Genomic DNA, 19,803 nt, shown 5'->3' on the forward strand with positions numbered 1-19,803 from the left:
ACAGCGGCAGAGCCACGAGGGGTGCTGCCCACCGTGCTTCCAGCCCTCTCTGCACACAGGACAGAAAAGGGTGCTTGGGATGGAGTGTTTGATGATGAGGGAAGACTGACAGACAGCAGGGGCAGAAGACAAACAGCCATGACCCTCACCAGATGGCTGCCAGGGCTCACTCTTGCAATGAGGCTGAACCAAGTTTCCAAGGCAACCAGCCACGCCCAGGTGTCCTTGGAGAGGGACTCTCCTCTCTGCCTCTGCCAGGGCCAGGGGATGTGAACGGTCTCAGATAAGGAGGGACCTAAGGGGGTAAGGAACACACAGCCCGACGTCATCGCCTGTGGACGCCCACAGCTGAGAACATTTATTTTCTGCCCCAGGGCTCTGTGCGGGGCCAGAGAGAAGATAAGATTAGGAGACAGGTGGACTTCCCCAGAGAGGCAAGTGGGGCGGCCGGGGGAAGGGCCACATCCTCTGGGTCTGGTAGGGAATAAGCCAGGGACATGCAGGCCCGCCATGGGCCTGGTGGCCCTGCTGCTGGACTAGAGAAGATGGCAGAGCACCTCAGAACCTGACGTGGGAGCCCTCCTTCACAGAGGACATGAAGGTGGCCTTCAGAGGCCTTGGGGACCGCTCGAGGGAGGAGACAATGTGCTTGGGGGTTGCTGACCTCTGCAGGGTGGACTTGGACACCGGGGATGGGACTGAGGGGGTGGAATGGGCTGTGGAGGCCGACTGGGGCCGCAGCAAGAAAGAGAACTGGGGCCTCAGGAAGGCAGGCAAGCTGGAGTCCAGCAGCCTGGAGGCTGAGGCGGTGACAGATAACAAGGAAGATGGGGAGGAGGTGGCTGCAGGCGTGCTGTCCATGGTATCCAGCACAGCCTGCTCCCTGCTGGGCACCAGGTCCTTCTGGACATCGTGGGCTACCAGGCGGATGTGCTGGTCCTGCTGGTCTGGGCCCCTGCTGGTCAGGAAGTCGGGCTGCTGGGTGGGCATCAGATCATTGAAGTGCAGGCTTTGGTAGACCTGAGGCGAGATCTGCAGGGAACAGAGTGGGGAGCGGGAACGGGGCACCAGGTGGAGCCAGGGACACCCAGGATCAGGTGCCCTGAGGTCTTCCCATGCCAAGAAGGCATGTCCAGAGGACCGTGGTTGCCACTAACCACCATTGTCTGCAGACCTATGCATCCATCCTGCACCAGGCCAGGCACCCAGCCCTGCTCTCCACCCAATTATAGTGCTTCTGACGACCCTGTGAGCTGGCGAGGAGACTGTCCGCTTCTGCGAATGAGGCCTCGAGCTGGACGCTGGGTGAGGCCCAGGTGCAAAGAGCTCCTTGGAACAATCCATCTCACACCAGCCTCTCCCCAGCCCGGGACAGGGGGGCCCTGCAGAGACATGGCCTTCAGTGTTATCTCCCATGGCAGATAAGGACAGGGAGGCTGGGAGAGGCTGGGATCTCAAATCTGGAGCTCTAATCTGCTCTTTCGAACATCCCCTGCTCCTTTCTGTCCCCAATGGAGAGCCACTCCTTCCATTTACCCTGTCTCTTACTACGGGCCTGGCACGACACCCTGGTCTGCTGTTTGAGCACCACGGTAGTGGGGACACAGGTGGGAAATATGCTAACCAGCAAATGGACAGCCACAGACCATAGGAAATGCTTGGAGGCTATAGACAGGGGCCCTGCCCAAGGGGGACCTTGTCCCACAGGCCCTTGAGGCTTGTTCTCAAGGACAAAAGCTGCGCCAGTGACCTCAGCCAGGGCATTGGCAAACAAACCAGACACATCAGTCTCATCCCAGAACTGTCTATGGCCCAGAATCCTGTTAAAGGACAAATGCTCCCGTCTACCCCCACTGAAGGGCTGTGTGGGCACAAGGGTGGCTGCCGGTGGACATGGGATTCCCTGGCCCCTGACCCAGCCTCCTGGGGAGCCGCCCCATCCCGCCTCACCTGCTGCTTCATCCAGCCGTACGGCACCCTCATGGACAGGAACCTGGTATTCCGCAAGCGTTCCTTGGGCTTATACGCCGCTCCCAAGACTTTGCTCACCTGCAGGAGCCACGCCCAAGAGTGAAGCCTGAGAGTTGGGGGTCCCCGCACCCCTCCCTGTGCTCCCCTCCCAGCCTTACCTGCTTGTCCCTGGACTCCCACTTGCTCCAGCTGTCCTCAATGTCTTCCAGGGGGCGCTCTCCGGCCCATGGGGACATCAGGGCCATCTTCTGCAGCCTGGCCCAAGCTTCTGTCTCCTTATCTGCCTTCCCATGCAGGAGGGCCATCAGCGCCGCCTGCTCTCGCCGCTGGTATATCAGGGCCTCAGCCAGATCCCGCTGCTCCCTAGTGTGGGAGGCTTTTCTTCACAAGATGTCCCCCCACCACAAGGCAGGGTGACCCTTCCAGAAACCCTGAAAGGCTCTCCCTTCCTGGGCCTGATCCTTTCCAAACTTCCATCCCTCCCCCAGGGCAAATTCCCAGAGCCCACCACTGAGCAAGTATGGAATTTGCAAATCCTGGATCGATGCAGCTGGCCCAGCAAGTCCTGCCACTCTCCCACCACTCTGTCCTCTCCACCATGCAGACCTGACACCCCGTCTGGCTTTATCTGGACCTCCCCTTGTGGACTATTCAAACATGTCTGCCCCCTGCCCCAGGGAAACCCTGCCTTTGCCTTGTTTGATGTCCCTCCACAGCACTGTGAAGATGTATGCCTTGATGGCAGCACTGGAGCCACAAAGATTCTGTGGGTACCTGACAGACTCCTACTTAAATGTCAAAACCCAACTCCAAAATCACCTCTCCTATGCAGCCTTCCTTACTTGATCCACTCAATCACGTAGATTGTCCTCCGAGCCATCCCTGTTCCTAATACTCTCATTACTTATCACATAAAACTGCAGCCATGAGTCTGCATGTCCACCTCCCCGAGTAAACTGTGAGTTCTCTGAAGCAGGACTGTGTCTGGTGTCTTGTATCTCTAGAACCTAGCACAAGGTCTGGCAGTCAGTAGGATCTCAATACACATTTTCTTGAATGAACCAGAATTACTGAAGACTTGGTCAGGAATAAGGATGGAGTGGATGGAGTGGGTTGGAGATGAAACTGCAGGGGGAGGAACAAGTAGCCAGCAGCCTGATGTTCCCTGCAAATCAGGGAAATAACACAAATGTCCACTCAGGATCAGAGCCTTGGGCCTGAGCACTCCTCTGCCAGGGACCTCTGGCCATGCAGCAATGACCTCTGCAGGGAAGTCAGCTCTAGCAAATCTGGGCCTGGCTGGGGGACAGGGCCCCATCCAAGCACTTGGGTTTTTGTATTTTCCCCTTTCACCGCTCAACCTTTCAGCTGAGCTGGGCTAAAACAGGGCCTGGGCTCTCCAGCCATAGCTGCCACTGTGGACTAGAGTTGCCTGCAACTCTCAAACCTCTGGCCTTCTGAGGGTCCTCCTCACCCATGTCTAGCTCTACCCAACCCAGGCAGAGGCTTCCTGGGACCTGGGAAGACTCACAGCCTCTCCCTCCTCAGGCCAGAGAAGATCAAGCAGGCTGTGCTCACTCACTGCAGTTCCAGATGGAAGGCCTTCTGGGTGGTGCCAGTGGAGCTGCCCTCTTCCTCTAAGCTTGCTCTGTTTTCATGAGGACCATCACGGGCATCCTGTAGTCTTTTCCACACACTCAGGCCAAATGTTCCTGTGATTTGATCAGACACTGCTCAGAACCACAACTGGCATACTCCCCTCCTCCAAGCCCTCTGCCCCTTATCCTCTACCTTCAGGGGTCAGCTAGTAACCCCTACCCTCAGCCCCCACACCCACTCAAATGTTGAGTGCCCACCATACGCCAAGCATATGTACTCCACAAATATGTGGATGAGCCAGACAGAAGCCCTAGGACACACTCGGAGCTCAGGCCTAAAGCATCCTGCCCCACATGTGAACTGAGATGGGGAGAGTACTATGGCAGTGACTGAATGATCCTCAGTTGGGCTTCAGGTAGCTTGTGTGTAAAATGGCAATGGCATAAAATGGTCAGACACCCATCAGATATGAGATTGGGGATGGTGGGGGAAGGAATGGGGCTGGAGTAAAAAGTAGATAGTGAAAACAGAATTAAGTCCTGCTCCTGGGCAGAGAATAGTGAGTAGCAGGCCATTCTCCTGCTGCAGGATTTTTAAAGTTAAGAAAAATAAAACAGATAGGTACAAAATCATTAAAAACAAAAAAAAAAAAAATCACTGGAGAGCAATAGAAGCAGAGGGCCAGGTGAACTAAAATGACAGAAAGGGACAAGTTTTTCCAAGAAAAGCTCGGAGTGGGAGCTGCTTTCTTGTCTCGGGGGCGCTCCTGAGTCTACACACAGGCTTAATGAGAATCAGACTTGGCTTAGAGAGACAGAGACCAGCAGAGCTTCTGACATCCACTGTGGCTGGCATGATTAATAAATCTCGCCTGAATGCACAGCTGTTTTTCTTGTTAGGACATTTGCCGAGCACCAGGGAGGCTGGGGTTGTAGGTGCTGGTATAGAAAAGCAGAATGAGATCATTGGGAAACAGAGTCCCACTGAAGGAGGAGCCTGAAACAGACACAGATTTCATCTTTGAGACAACTGAACACAGAGGCAAACTGAGTCCTCCTAAAGCTGCTACTCAGCCCCAACCCAGTTCAATCCCCAACTTGATGGAGATGCTCAGCCCTATACAGAGGAAAGAGCAAATGCTCTGGGGGAAATAATATCAACTAAAGTCTTTACAGTCCATTTATACAAGCCCAGAAAAGTTTTGGATTTTTTTTATTTTATTTTATTTTGTATATATGACATTTGAAAAGGCAAATAAAACCAATAATCAAGAGAAGAAATAGGCATTAGAAGTGGACCCTCCAGAAGATTCAGACATTGGAGTTAGCAGATTAAAACTTTAAATAACTGTTACAAATAATGTTAAATAAAATTAAAGAAAATTGAATAAAATGGTGGAAAAGAAGAATTGCAATCTATAGAAAAGAATCAAACGGACATTCTAAAACTAAAAAAAAAATCTAGCCAGGTGCGGTGGCTCAAGCCTGTAATCCTAGCACTTTGGGAGGCCGAGACGGGCGGATCACGAGGTCAGGAGATTGAGACCATCCTGGCTAACACGGTGAAACCCCGTCTCTACTAAAAAATACAAAAAACTAGCCAGGCGAGGTGGCGGGCGCCTGTAGTCCCAGCTACTCGGGAGGCTGAGGCAGGAGAATGGCGTAAACCCGGGAGGCGGAGCTTGCAGTGAGCTGAGATCCAGCCACTGCACTCCAGCCTCGGCGACAGAGCGAGACTCTGTCTCAAAAAACAAAACAAAACAAAACAAAACCAAAAAAATCTAAAATTAAGAACTAATTCAATAGATTTAATAGCAAGCTGCATACAGAAGAGGATAGGGTTCGTGAACTGGAAGGCAGGTCAGCAAAAAAACAGTGTGGAATTCAGAGCTTGAAAAAAAAATGAAAAAAAAAAAAAAAAGGCATGAGAGACCTACGAGACAAAGTCAAATAGTCTAGCACACATATAGTTAGTACCCCCACAATGAGAGGAGAGAGAATAATGCAGAAGTAATAGTGAAGAGATAATATCTGAATGCTTTTCAAAACTGATGAAAGACATCAACCTCTAGATTTAAAAGATCAGTGAACTCCAAGCAGAATAAATACAAACACTACCACACTTAGGCATATCATAGTCAAACTGCTGAAAACCAAAAGCAGCCAGAGGAAAAAAAGACAAATTACCTTCAAAGAAGCAACTTGCAACTGACTTTTCAACAGAAAATATGAACACCAGAAGACCATTGAATGAGTATGTTAAATGCTGAAAGAAAAGAAACTGCCAGCTGAGAATTCTATACCCAGTAAAATAGTCTTAAATTTTATGGCAAAATAAAGATATTTTCATTGATTGGAAAATTTGATCTGAAAATTATCAATCTGAGAATTTATTAGTGGCCGATAACACTATAAGAAATAGGAAGTTCTTCAGACTAAAGGAAAACAATTGCAGACAGAATCCTAGAATTTCAAGATTGAAGAGCACCAGAAATGGTAAATATGTCAGTAACCATAAAAGGAAATTGACTGCTGAAAGAAATAATAATAACAATGTCTTATAGGAAGACACAACATATGTAGAAATAAAATATATAATAATAACATAAACATGGGGGGGATGTAAGATTCTTGCACAGGGAGTAGCACTAGGTCAAGAATACATATAATGTCTAAGGTAATCACTAAAAGAACAGTACAAAAGATACCATTTAAAGAGCAAACAGAGCACACAAAACAACAATTTTTAAAATATTTGATTAACCCAAAAGAAATAAGAAAAGGAAGAAAAAAGAAACCAAGGATAGGATAAACAGAAAAAATAAATAGCAAGATGATACACTTCAAACCAACTATGTAAGTAATTGCTGATATTTAAATGAACTAAATATTCAATTAAAAGGTAAAGATTTTCAGGATGAAAAAAATAAGACTCAATTATACACTGTTTAAAAGAGGCACACAAATATAAGAACAGAGATGGGCTGAAAGGGTTCTTTTTAACGAAAAACAGAGAAACAGCATTTTCTCTCCCTTACATGGGCAGGCAGCATTTGCACATGTGAGGCAGGGCCTTTATTCCAGTTGGGTTGGAGGCCACCTATACCTTCGCTCAGGACATGGAACAGAAGATATATGCTTGCTGTTTGGAGGTGGGGAAGGCTCCCAGCCCCCTTCTCAAGCCCTTCTTGGGGTTTCCTCAAGAATAGAACATTTGCAGCCGGGCGCGGTGGCTCAAGCCTGTAATCCCAGCACTTTGGGAGGCCGAGGCGGGCGGATCACGAGGTCAGGAGATCGAGACCATCCTGGCTAACACAATGAAACCCCGTCTCCACTAAAAATACAAAAAAAATTAGCCGGGCGTGGTGGCGGCGCCTGTAGTCCCAGCTACTCGGGAGGCTGAGGCAGGAGAATGGCGGGAACCCGGGAGGCGGAGCTTGAAGTGAGCCGAGATCGCGCCACTGCACTCCAGCCTGGGCGACAGAGCGAGACTCCGCCTCAAAAAAAAAAAAAAAAAAAAAAGAATAGAACATTTGCTAATCCAAACAGGATGGACTCTCGAATACTGAGAGAGCATGTTTTTTACATCATTTGTTTTATTTTATTTTTTTTATTTTTATTTTTTGAGACAGGGTCTTGTTCTATTCCCCAGGCTGGAGTACAGCAGCACAGTCATAACTCACTGCAGCCTCGAACTCCTGGGCTCTGGCGATCCTCCTGCCTCAGCCTCCTGAGTCACCGGGACTACAGGTGCGCACTTCCATGCCCAGCTAAGTTTTAAATTTTTTGTAGAGACAGGGTCTCACGTTGTTGCCCATGCTGGTCTCAAACTCCTGTGCTTATGTGATCTTCCCACCTTGGTCTCCCAGAGTACTGGGATTACAGGTGTGAGCCACTGAGCCCAGCAGGGATCACTTGTTATAAATGCATTTGGAGGAGCCATTCTGTTTTTCACTTGTGTTCTTGTCTCTAATGGCCCGCTAGGGTAAGATCCGGGTTTGGCTTTAGGGAAAGGGAGGGGCCTGCCTTAGGCAAAATCATATGGCTCTATCTCCACTTACCAGAAAAATGCTGCATTTTTGAGGCAAAACCAAGAAAACCAAAGTAAAATGGTATTTTGAATTCCCATTGGCCACTCTACTCATGGGAGGATAGATGTCCAGGACCAAGAAGGTTTTAGGCACTCAAGGGTTCCTGGCCATAACACAATAAAGTTCCATTAAGGAGTAAAATAGAATTCAACAATATATTAAAAGAATAATACATCTTGACTAAGTGGGGTTTACTCCAGGAATGCAGGTTTGAATTCAAAATTCAAAAAATGTAATTTACCACATCAACAGGATAAAGGACAAAAGCTATATGATTATCACAGTAGAAGCAGAAAAAGCATTTGACAGAATTCAACACCTATTTATGATTTTTTTTTTAACTCTCTTGGCTAACTGGAAATAGACAAAACATCCTCTCTATACAACAATCAATTGAAGATAGATCATAGACCTAAATTAAAAGCCAAAATCTCTAGTTTCTAGAGGGAAATCTAAGAGAATATCTTTGTAATTTTAATGTAAGCAAAAATTTCTTAGAGAACAAAAACATCTACTTTCTGATTTTAAAATATATTACAAAGCTACAGTAATCAAGACAGTGTGGTACCGGCATAAAAACAGACATATAAACCAATGGAATAGAATACAAAGCCTCGGCCAGGTGCAGTGGCTCAAGCCTCTAATCCCAGCACTTTGGGAGGCCAAGGCAGGCAGATCATGAGGTCAGGAGATCGAGACCATCCTGGCTAACACGGTGAAACCTTGTCTCTACTACAAATAAAAATAAAAAAAATAGCCAGGTGTGGTGGCAGGCACCTGTAGTCCCAGCTACTCGGGAGGCTGAGGCAGGAGAATGGTGTGAACCTGTGAGACGGAGCTTGCAGTGAACCAAGATCGCCACTGCACTCTAGCCTGGATGACAGAGCAAGACTCTGTCTCAAAAAAAATAAAATTAAATTAAAAAATAAAGCCTCACATATGTAGCCAAATGATATTCAACAAAAGTGCCAAGACCACTCAATTGGGAAAGACAGTCTCTACAACAAATGGTGCTGGGAAAACCAAATTGCCACATGCAAAAGAGTAAAACTGGACCCTTTTTACACCATATACAAAAATGAACTCAAAATGAATTAAATACCTAAACATAATACCCAAAATTGTAAAAACTCCTAGAAAAAAATATGGAAGGAAAGCTTCATAACATTGGATTAGGCCAATGATATGACACTAAAAAACAGGCAATGAAAGCAAAAATAGACATTAAACGTGAAAACTTCTGTGTTTCAAAAAACATAATCAGGCTGGGTGTGGTGGCTCACACCTATAATCCCAGCACTTTGAAAGGTCAAGGCAGGTCGATCACCTAAGGTCAGCAGTTCGAGACCAGCCTGGACAAAATGATGAAACCCCGTCTCTACTAAAAATATAAAATTAGATGGGTGTGGTGGTGGGTGCCTGTAATCCCAGCTACTCGGGAGGCTGAGGCAGGAGAATCGCTTGAACCAGGGAAGTGAAGGTTGCAGTGAGCTGAGATCGCACCATTGCACTCCAGCCTGGGTAACAACAGCGAACCTCCATTTCAAAACAAACAAACAAACAAATAAAAACCACAATCAACAACGAACCCAATGAAAAAGAAGCTTACAGGATGGGAGAAAGTATTTGAAAATCATATCCCTGATAAGAGGTTAATATCCATAATATATAAATAACTCCTACAACTTAAAAACAACACCCAATTTTAAAATGGGCAAAAACTTTAATAAGTGCAAGAAAATATTTCAACATCATTAGTCACTAGAGGAATGCAAATTAAAATCATTAATAAGATACCACTATAAACCTAGTAGGATGACTATTTTTAACAGTTTCATTGAAGTATAACTGACATGCAATAACCGGTTTCTATTTAATGTGTACATATCCATCACCTGCAAAAGTTTCTTCCTGCTTCTTTGAGCTCTCACCCTTCCAACCCTCATCAGCCCCTAATCCCCAAACAACCAGTTATCTGCTGTCACACTATAAATTTGTTCGCATTTCCTAAAATTTTATATAAATAGATGCAGATGTAAATGGTTGGGAAAAAATAAATCATACAATATGTACAGGTTTTTGTTTGGCTTCTCTCACTAAGCATAATTATTTTGAAATCCAACCACATTATATAACATATCAATTCTTCATTCTGTTTTATTGCTGAGTGATATTCCATAAACCATAGTTTATAACTCAACTATTGATGGACATTTGAATTGTTTCTAGTTTGGGGCTGTTACAAAAAAATACTGCTGGCCGGGCGCGGTGGCTCACACCTGTAATCCCAGCACTGTGGGAGGCCGAGACGGGCAGATCATCAGGTCAGGAGATCGAGACCATCCTGGCTAACACAGTGAAATCCCGTCTCTACTAAAAAATACAAAAAACTAGCCGGGCGAGGTGGCGGGCGCCTGTAGCCCAGCTACTTGGGAGGCTGAGGCAGGAGAATGGTGTAAACTCAGGAGGCGGAGCTTGCAGTGAGCTGAGATCCGGCCACTGTACTCCAGCCTGGGCGACAGAGCGAGACTCCGTCTCAAAAATAAATAAATAAATAAAATAAAAAATACTGCTGTGAACATTTATGTATGTAGTCTTTACCCGGGCATATGCTTTCATAGAAGTGGAACAGCTGACTCATATCATAGGGGCACATTTAACTTTATTAAGAAACTGCCAAAACGCTTTCCAAAGCAGTTGTACCATTATACGTTCCCATTAGCCATGCAGGAGAGTTTCAGCTCCTTCATATACCATCTTAGTATGATCAATATTGTTTAATTTCAGCCATTCTAATAAGATAAATGGTATCTTTAGCGGTTTTAATTAGTATGTCTCTTCTAATGAATAAATATTGAGCATTGCTTTCCATGCTTCTATATATTTTCTTTGGTGAATGACAGAGCAGGAGCACCGTCATCGCGGACAAACACCACCACTTTAAGTTCCAGCTCCCTTTCTAGCCTCATGCATTTCAAGGAAATCACTTCTAACTACAAGCAGACAGAAAGAGCAGACAGTAAAACACTGATAAGACAGCTCTGGCACAGAGAGAGGTCAGGGGAAAGTCTCTTGGGTAACTGCTAAACTTCACCCTCATACAATGGGCCCCAGTAAAACAGTAGGCCTTAATAAGCACATTCCTTTCCCTTCAGGTGCACTAAGATAGGGAAGCTAAAAGCAGAGGGGATATGCCTGCAGCTGCAGAAAGATGTATGGGAACAGACACACAACTCTCCCTCCCAGATAAGCACAACAAAAAGACACAGAAGCAGTCCAAGCCTCTGATAAACTCTCCCACCCTGAATCCTTAAAAACTCTTAGTCTGTAAGAGAGTGTGGCTCTAACCTAACTCAGCCAGCTGCCCCTCTCAGGTTTATTTAAAATAAACCTGTCCCTGCTGACTGTCGAGCTGTCCTTCGTGTTTCCTCTTTAATTATTACAGTGAAGTTTCTTCAAATTTGTGGTCTATCCAAACCTTTTTCTAATGTTTTTATTGTATTATTTGTTTCCTTATTGAGTTCTGAGAGTTCATATATTCTAAATAGGAGCTTTATCAGATATAGGATTTGCAAATATCTTCTCCCAGTCTGTGGTTTATCTTTCTGTTCTCTTAACAATGTCTTTTGAAGAGCAGAAGTTTTTAAGTTTGATAAACTGTTACTAACTTGATATTTTATTAATTGTGCTCTACTGGTGTTGCATCCAAACAATCTCTGCCTAAACCAAGGTCACAAAGGTTTTCTCCCATGATTTCTTCTAGAAGTTTTAGTTTTAACTTTTGCCTTTAGTTCTATGATCCATTTTGAATTGTTTTTGTTTGTTTTGTTTTTTTGAGATAGAGTCTTGCTTTGTCGCCCAGGCTGTAGTGCAGTGGTGTGATCTTGGCTCACTGCAGCCTCCACCTCCCAGGTTCAAGCAATTCTCATGCTTCAGCCTCCTGGGTAGCTGGGATTGCAGGCCGGCACCACCATGCCTGGCTAATTTTTTGTATGTTTAGCAGATGGGGTCTTCCCATGTTGGTCAGGCTGGTCTCGAACTCCTGGCCTCAAGTGATCTTCCCACCTCAGCCTCCCAAAGTGCTTGGATTACAGGCATGAACCACCATGCACAGCCCATTTTGAGCTGCTTTTTGTATGTGGTGTGAAGTGTGGATCCAAGTTCGTTGCTTTAAGTCTGTCTTTTCTCCACTGAATTGCCTTTGCACCTTTGTTGGAAACAGATGTCCGTATATGTATGGGTGTATCTCTGGACTTTCTGTGCCATTCCATTGATCTATTTGTCTGTCTCTATGCCATTACCACACTGTCTTGATTACCATGGCTTCACAATAAGTCTTGAAATCAGGCAATGTTAGCGCTTCATCTTAGTTTCCTTTGCCAAAGCTATTTTGACTGGTTTATATAAATTTTAGAATCACTGTGTCAATTTCTACAAAAATTCTTCTGGGATATTGATTGGTATTTCAGTTAACCTACAAATTAATTTGGAGATAATTTTATTCTTAATCAGAGAGTCTTCTACCCATTAACAGTAAATCTTCTACACTTTGTCTCAGCAATGTTTTGTAGTACTTTTCTGTGTACTTACATATCTTGGTATTTCATGTTTTATGTTATCGTAAATGTATCTTTTACTTCCATTTCTGACTGTTCATTGCTAGTATATAGAAATACAATTGATTTTTTATACTGATTTTGTATCCTGCAACCTTGTTAAACTCCTTACTAACTCTTTTTAGTAAAATCCACTGGATTTTCTACATAGACAATTAGTCAACTACAAATAAAAAGTTTTATTTCTTCCTTTCCAATCTGAATGCCTTTTTTTTTTCCTTCTCTAACTGCCCTCTACACTTCTAGTCTAACTTTGAATCGAAGTGGCGTGTCTTATTCCTGGTCAGGGCAAAGTACTCAGCCTTTCACCATTAGGTGTGAAGTTAGTTTTAGGTTTTTTCACAGATGCACTTCCTCAGGTTGAGGAAGTTTTTTTCTATTTTGCTAAATGTTTTTATCAGAAATGGATGTTGAATTTTGTCAAATGACTTTATTATAACAAGATAATCACATAGTTTTTCACTTTAAGTTTATTAATATAATAAATTATATTGATTTTCAAATATTAAACCAACCTTGTATATCTGGGGTAAACCCTATTTGATTATGATATATTACCCTTCTTATATATTGCTGGATTTTATCTGCAAAAGTTTTGTTAAGATATTTTGCATTTATGCTTATGAGGGATATTAATCAATTGTTTGTTTGTTTCTTTCTTTCTTTCCTTTTCTTTTTCACTCTCTTCTTATAATGTCTTAGTCAGGTTTTGGTACCAAGTTGCCTCATGAGTTGGGAAGTATTGTATCCTTTTCAACTTTCTGGAACAGTTTCTGTAGAACTTATATTATTTCTCCTTCAAATATTTGGTAAAATTCACCAGGGAAGCCATTTAGGCCTGGAGATATCTTTGTGAAGAGCGTTTTAAACTACAAATTTAATTTCTTTGATATAAGGATATTTGGGTTATCTGCTTCTTCTTGTGTAAGCTTTAGTAGTTTGTGTCTTTCAAGGAGTTTATTTCATGTAAGTTGCCAAATTTATTGTATAAAGTTGTTTATAGTATTTCATTGTTATCCTTTTAACATCTGTAGAATCAGCAGTGATGTCATCCCACTTATTCCTGATATTGGTAATTTGTGTCTTCTGTCTCTTTTTCCTGCGCAGTCTAGCTGGAGGTTTATCAATTTAATTGATCTTTTCAAAGAACCAGCTTCTGGCTTCATTGATTTTCCCTATTATTTTTTACTTTTCTGTTTCATCGATTTCCATTCTAATCTTTATTATTTCCTTTCTTCTATTTACTTTGGGTTCGACTTGCTCTTTCTTTCTTTCCTTCTTCTTTCCTTCTTTCTTTCTTTCTTTTCTTTCTTTCATTGAGATGGGGTCTCGTTATGTTGCCCAGGCTGGTCTCGAACTCCTGGGTTCAAATGATCCCCCCACCTGCCTCCCAAAGTCGTGAGCCACTGCACCAGGCCTCTTTCTAGTTTCTTAATGTGGAAGTTGAGGCTAGTGATTTGAACTTTTTTCCTTCTAGTATAGGAATTTAGTGTTATAAATTTCCCCCTTACTACTGTTTTTTGTGGCATCTCATAAATTTTGAAATGTTATATTTTCATTTTCATTCAGTTCAAAATGTTTTCTAATTTCCCTCTGGATTTCTTTTTTGGCCCATGGGTTATTTAGAAGTGTGTCATTTATCTTCCAAATATTTAGGGATATTTCAAAGATATTTCTGTTTTTGATTTATAATTCAGTTTCATTGGGATCAGAGAACATACTCTGTATGGCATAAATCCTTTTGAAATTATTGAGATTTGTTTTGTGGCCCAGAATATGGTCTGTTTGAATTAATGTTCTGTGTGCACTTAAAAATAATGTTGGCCAGGCGCGGTGGCTCACACCTGTAATCCCAGCACTTTGGGAGGCCGAGGCGGGCGGATCATGAGGTCAAGAGATCAAGACCATTCTGGCCAACATGGTGAAATCCTATCTCTACTAAAATTCCAAAAAAAAAATTTATCTGGGTGTGGTGGCGCTCACCTGTAGTCCTAGCAACTCAGGCGGCTGAGGCAAGAGAATGGCGTGAACCTGGGAGGCGGAGGTTGCAGTGAGCCGAGATTGCGCCACTGCACTCCAGCCTGGCGACAGAGCGAGACTCCACCTCAAAATAATAATAATAATAATAATAATGTTTATTTTGTTTATGAATGGAGTGATCTATAAATGTCAATTAAGTAAAATTGTTTGATAGTGTTATTCAAGTATTCTATATCATTAATGATTTTCTGTAGAGTTGTCTTATAAATTATTGAGAGAAGAGTATTGAAATATCATGCTATAAGTATAGATTATTAAAATTTAAAATAATAACAGATCAAACACCAAATGTTGATGAAGACGCAGAGGTAGAAATGCAAAACAGTTTGGTCGTTTCTCATAAAGTTTCAATACACTTAACCATACAACCCAGTCGTTCTGCTTCTAAATACTTACCCAACAGAAATGAAAACAATGTTTAAAACAGCTTCATTCATAATCACCCAAAACTGACAATGACCCAAATGTCCTATAACTGGTGAATGGGTTAACAAACTATGACAGAGCCATACAGTGGAATAATACTCAGCAATAAAAAGAACAAACTACTGAAACATTCAACGACACAGATGAATCTAAAATTGATTATGCTAAGTGAAAGTTAGAATTTCACTCAGCTACATGTGTATGTTTCCATTTATGATAATCTGGAAAAGGCAAAACTATAGAGACAAAACAGATCAATGGCTGCCAGGGGTTAGGAGAAGGAAATAGAGTTTATTATGAGGAGACATGAGGTCGCTTTTTGGGGTAATGTCTATATCTTGATTGTGATACCAATTACACAATTCTATGCATTCATGAAACCTCATAGAACTATATACTTTTAAAACGTGCTTTTATTGGATGTAAATTACACTTCAAAAATCTGATTTTTAAAACAATCAAGCTTCTAAAAAAAACACTAGATATTATATTTAGGGGATAGTCAAAGACGTCTTTGAAAGATACAAAAAATGGGTGACATCAGCAAGATGGTAGAATAGGAAGATCCAGCACCTCCTTCCCCTTATGGAGACACTGACTGAACAACAGTACATGGACCAGAAACCAGGACCATTCATCCCAGATGAATGCAAAACAAACAAACAAACACACACACACACACACCAGCTGCACTGAAGCCAGTAGGAAAATTCATGGTGCTCACTTGTAATCCCTCCTCCTGGCTCAGTGAAGCAGATTGGGAAGGAACCCCCAGCTTCCAGCTTCTCCCTGGGAGGGAAAGACTGAGAGGTACATCTAACATGCAGACTTTTCAGAGGGCTGCATGATGAACCAGTTTCTGTCTTGCCTGAATCTAAGCACTGACAGGAAGGGGCACCAGACTGGGCTACTAAGAACAAAGGTGACAATTTAGACTAGCATACACTCACTATCAGAGTCCCTCCTGCCGCTCTGAGGAATGAGTAGGGAAAATAACCCAACTTCCAGCTTCTCCCTGAGGAAGCAGATTTGGAGCATATATATCCAGTGTTAGCCTTTGTTAGCCTTTGAGGGGTACCCAAGAGACTGGTTTCTGTCTTGCCTCTCTCAGACTATTGAAAGACCTAGCATATTCGAGAGGCCTGGGGGAAGCTTGTAGCAGCTCTAGAGAACTTGCAGTACTCCAAACAGACACCAGAGGGAGCAAGAGATAATGGACTCCTAAAAAAAACTTATGCACGTAAATTGCAAATTTACTGCCGCTAAAGAAATTGAGGTATATGAATTATTTGACAAAGAATTCTAAGTAACCATGATAAAAATGCTCAACAAGCTCAGAAACAATATATGAACAAAATGAGAATACTAGTGAGGACCCAGAAAATATAGAAAAGAACCAAACAGAGGCCAGCCATGGTGGCCCACAACTATAATCCCAACACTTTGGGAAGCTTAGGCGGGCGGATCACTTGAGCTCAGGAATTCAAGGCCAGCCTGGGCAACATGGTGAAACCCTGTCTCTACAAACAATAAAAAAAATTAGCCAGGCGTGATGGCATGCACCTGTAGTCCCAGCTACTCAGGAGGCTGAGGTGGGAAGATCACTTGAGGCTGGGAGGTCAAGGCTTCAGTGAGCTGAATTCGTGCCACTGCACTCAAGCCTGGGTGGCAGAGCAAGACCCCATCTCGAAGAAAGAAAAAAAAAAATTCCAGAGCCAAAGATGAAAAATAAAATAATTGAATTCAAAGGTCATCTACAGTAGACTTGATCAAGCAGAAGGAAAAATCAGCAGACTTGAAGATATCCAGTCAAAGAAGCAAAAAGAAAAAAGAATTTTAAAGAGTAAAGAAAGCCTAAGGGATTTATGAGACATCGTCAAATGGACAATATATGCATTATGTAGTACCAGAAGGAGGAGAGAGAGAGAGAGAAAGGGACAAAAAGCTTATTTTAGTAAATAATGGCTGAAAATGTTTCAAATCTTAAAAAGGAAAAGAAACCTATATTTAAGAAGCTCAAGGGATTCCAACTAGGATAAAGTCAAAGTAATCCACAAGGAGACACATTATAAAAAGAACAAAAACTCGGCCAGGTGCAGTGCTGTAATCCCAGCACTTTGGGAGGCTGAGGCAGGCAGATCACGAGATCAGGAGAGCGAGACCATCCTGGCGAACACGGTGAAACCCCATCTCTACTACAAATACAAAAAATTAGCCGGGCGTGGTGGTGGGCGCCTGTAGGCCCAGCTAGTCAGGAGGCTGAGGCAGGAGAATGGCATGAATCCAGGGGGTAGAGCTTGCAGTAAGCCGAGATCACACCACTGCATTCCAGCCTAGGTGACACAGTGAGACTCTGTCACAAAAAAATAAATAAATAAATAATAAAAATAAAAAATAACAAAAACAAAAAAATCTCATCCAAAAATACTATATCCAGGAAAGTTGTCCTTTAAAAATGAAGGAAATATAAAACTTTTCCCAGATAAATAAAAACAAGAGGAGTTCATCACCATTAGACCTGCCTTTAAATAAATGCTAAAGGGACCCCTTCAAGTTGAAACAAAAGAATGCTAGGCAGGAACACGAAAGCATATGAAAATACAAAACTTTCTGATAAATGTACTTAGAAAAATACAGAATGCTGTAATACTATAATGGTGGTACATAAGTCACCTTTAATTCTTTTTTTTTTTTTCTTTTTTTAGACGGAGTCTCACTCTGTTGCCCAAGCTGGAGTGCAGTGGCATGATCTCGGCTCACTGCAACCTCTGCCTACCAGGTTCAAATGATTCTCCTGCCTCAGCCTCTCAAGTAGCTGGGATTACAGGAATGCACCACCATGCCCGGCTAATTTTTGTATTTTTAGTAGAGACAGGGCACTACAAAAAAAAAAAAAAAGGAAGACAGCACAGGAGGAAAAGGGGACAAAAAAGTGTTGGGATTAGAGGAGTGAGTCATCACACCTGGCCCTAATTGTTTCTTGACATGAACGGTGGCTATGTGGGGATGTGTTTACTTTGTCAAAATTCACCAAGCTGAACCCTTTGGGTTTGTATGGTGTTTTTTTTATATATACAATGCAACAATTAAGTTTATTTTTTAAAAGAGAAAGGAATATGCCTTATCAGATATATGATTTGCAAAATATACATAGGTGAATAATATTGGGTGAATGGGTGAATAGATGGAAGGACCATTTGCTGAACGGACAATTGGGCAGACTGTAATATTATTTAAGCAAAGGCATTTGCTGTGGCCTGAGAGTCCCTCCCCACAGAGTACAAAGTTCATACCAGCTTATGTTCAGACAGGGACAGAGAAAAGAAGGGCCATGGGCATGGCTGAGCTTCAGCAGGACCCATACCAATGTCATCACCGGAGAGTTTCCAAGCCTTGACGTCCCGGTCCTGGCCAGCGCTGATAACCAACTGGAAGTTGTCCACATACAGGATGTCTGCCACACTATCCAAATGGCCCTTCCAGGTAATCAGGAGCGTGGGGGGAACCAGGGAAATGGTATGGCCAGCCACAACCTATAGGGGACAGTACAGGAGAAACACTTACACCAAGACCACTACACAGGCTAATCAGAAGGCACCTAAGACTGCAGGCTGCAGAGCCCAGCTGGAAGGGCCCTGGGACACTGGCTAGGGTTCTAGTTTTAGATGTGTTCCACATGAACTTACTTGTGACCTTACATAGGTCCCAACACTTCTCTGGCCCTCAGTGGCCCCTTAGGTAAAACCATAAAAAGCACTTGCATATGACCACATTGTTTACCAAGTGCCTGTATACATATTATTCCATTTGAACCTCACAACCTTATAGGAAATATATAATTCTCACTGACTTACAGAGGAGAAAAGTGAGAGTCAGACATGTTCAATGACTAGACCAAGCCCACATAGCTAGAAAGTGATGGGGCCAGGGCAAGAGCCTCAGTCTTCTGAAGCTTTTTAGTTGGGCATTGGGAGATGAATAGAATGAGCAATGGGGTGATAAATCACATTACACTGAGTGAATAAAACTACTGAACTGGAAAATTAGTGAAAATGACCATTTTTAAATAAAACAAGATTAATAAAGGGGGACTTATTCGACCATATTCAAGTATGGAAAGTCAGAAAAATAACTTTAAATTTTAAACAAAGCAATGGAAGACAATAGAAAGCTCAGAAACCAACCTGAATGTACGTAAAACTTTGGTATATAGTAAGAGTGGTAACAGAAAACATGACTCAATAAACAGTAGTGGGATACCTGATGAACTATAAGAGAAACCTATGTTGTTATCTTTTATCCTACAACAAAATAAATACTAGATGCATTGAAGATTTTATTTTCAATGAAATCATAAAACACCTACAAAAGAATGAATCAATGTTTATCTTTTCTCTAAGAAAGTGACAGGCAAATGAAAATATCACAATGGGAACAAAAACAGACTTGAACACCAAAAAATATATTGTAATTTTTAAATCATCATAAATAAAATTAACAAGCAAGTGACAAATTTGGGGGGATATTTATAATCCATATAATAGACAATGAGTTAATCTTTTCAAATATTTTTATTGCTTTTTTTTTTTTAGAGATGGGGTCTCACTATGTTGCCCAGGCTGGTCTCGAACTCTTAGGCTCAAGCGATCCGTCCACCTTGGCCTCCCAGAGAGCTGGGATTACAGGCATGATCCACCATGCCCAGCCTAATATATTTTTAACTAATTATACAACATTTATAAAAGATAGTTACCACAATGGAAAAGTAGGCAAAGGACATGAAGAGACAATTCACAAAGTTATACAAAGCCGATAGAATAAGAAAAGATGTCAATATCACTAATAAACAAAGGCATCTTAATTAAAATCAAAAGAAACCATTTGCACCTAAAAATCAACTAAAAATGTTTTGCTCACTTAGGACATTTATTTATTGAATGTCTTCTATAAGAAAGACACTCTGATAGATCTAGAGGATCCTCAGACGAATACTACTAATAAATTCTTTAGGTTGTCAAAGATAAAACAAAACAGGCTAATGAAATGCAAAACTGTATAAAC

General features: G+C 42.6%; 1 protein-coding gene across 3 annotated transcripts in view; it reads right to left on the reverse strand.

Moving 5' to 3' along the window:
- Positions 1 to 325: 325 nt before the first annotated feature.
- LOC105496196 (EF-hand calcium binding domain 8) overlaps positions 326 to 19,803 on the reverse strand; it is a 107,118-nt gene continuing 87,640 nt past the window's right edge. For all 3 annotated transcript variants that reach the window (XM_011766379.3, XM_011766378.3, XM_024797422.2), the window contains 5 exons: positions 18,107 to 18,275; positions 3,554 to 3,683; positions 2,130 to 2,334; positions 1,951 to 2,049; positions 326 to 1,032 (listed from right to left, as the gene is read on the reverse strand). In XM_011766379.3, coding sequence (XP_011764681.2) covers positions 559 to 1,032; positions 1,951 to 2,049; positions 2,130 to 2,334; positions 3,554 to 3,683; positions 18,107 to 18,275 — 1,077 coding nt within the window. In that variant the 3' untranslated portion in view covers positions 326 to 558. The remainder of the gene's footprint in view (positions 1,033 to 1,950; positions 2,050 to 2,129; positions 2,335 to 3,553; positions 3,684 to 18,106; positions 18,276 to 19,803) is intronic.

This window comes from Macaca nemestrina, chromosome 15, assembly GCF_043159975.1.
Source record: "Macaca nemestrina isolate mMacNem1 chromosome 15, mMacNem.hap1, whole genome shotgun sequence".
In the NCBI taxonomy this organism is placed as follows: Eukaryota; Metazoa; Chordata; class Mammalia; order Primates; family Cercopithecidae; genus Macaca; species Macaca nemestrina.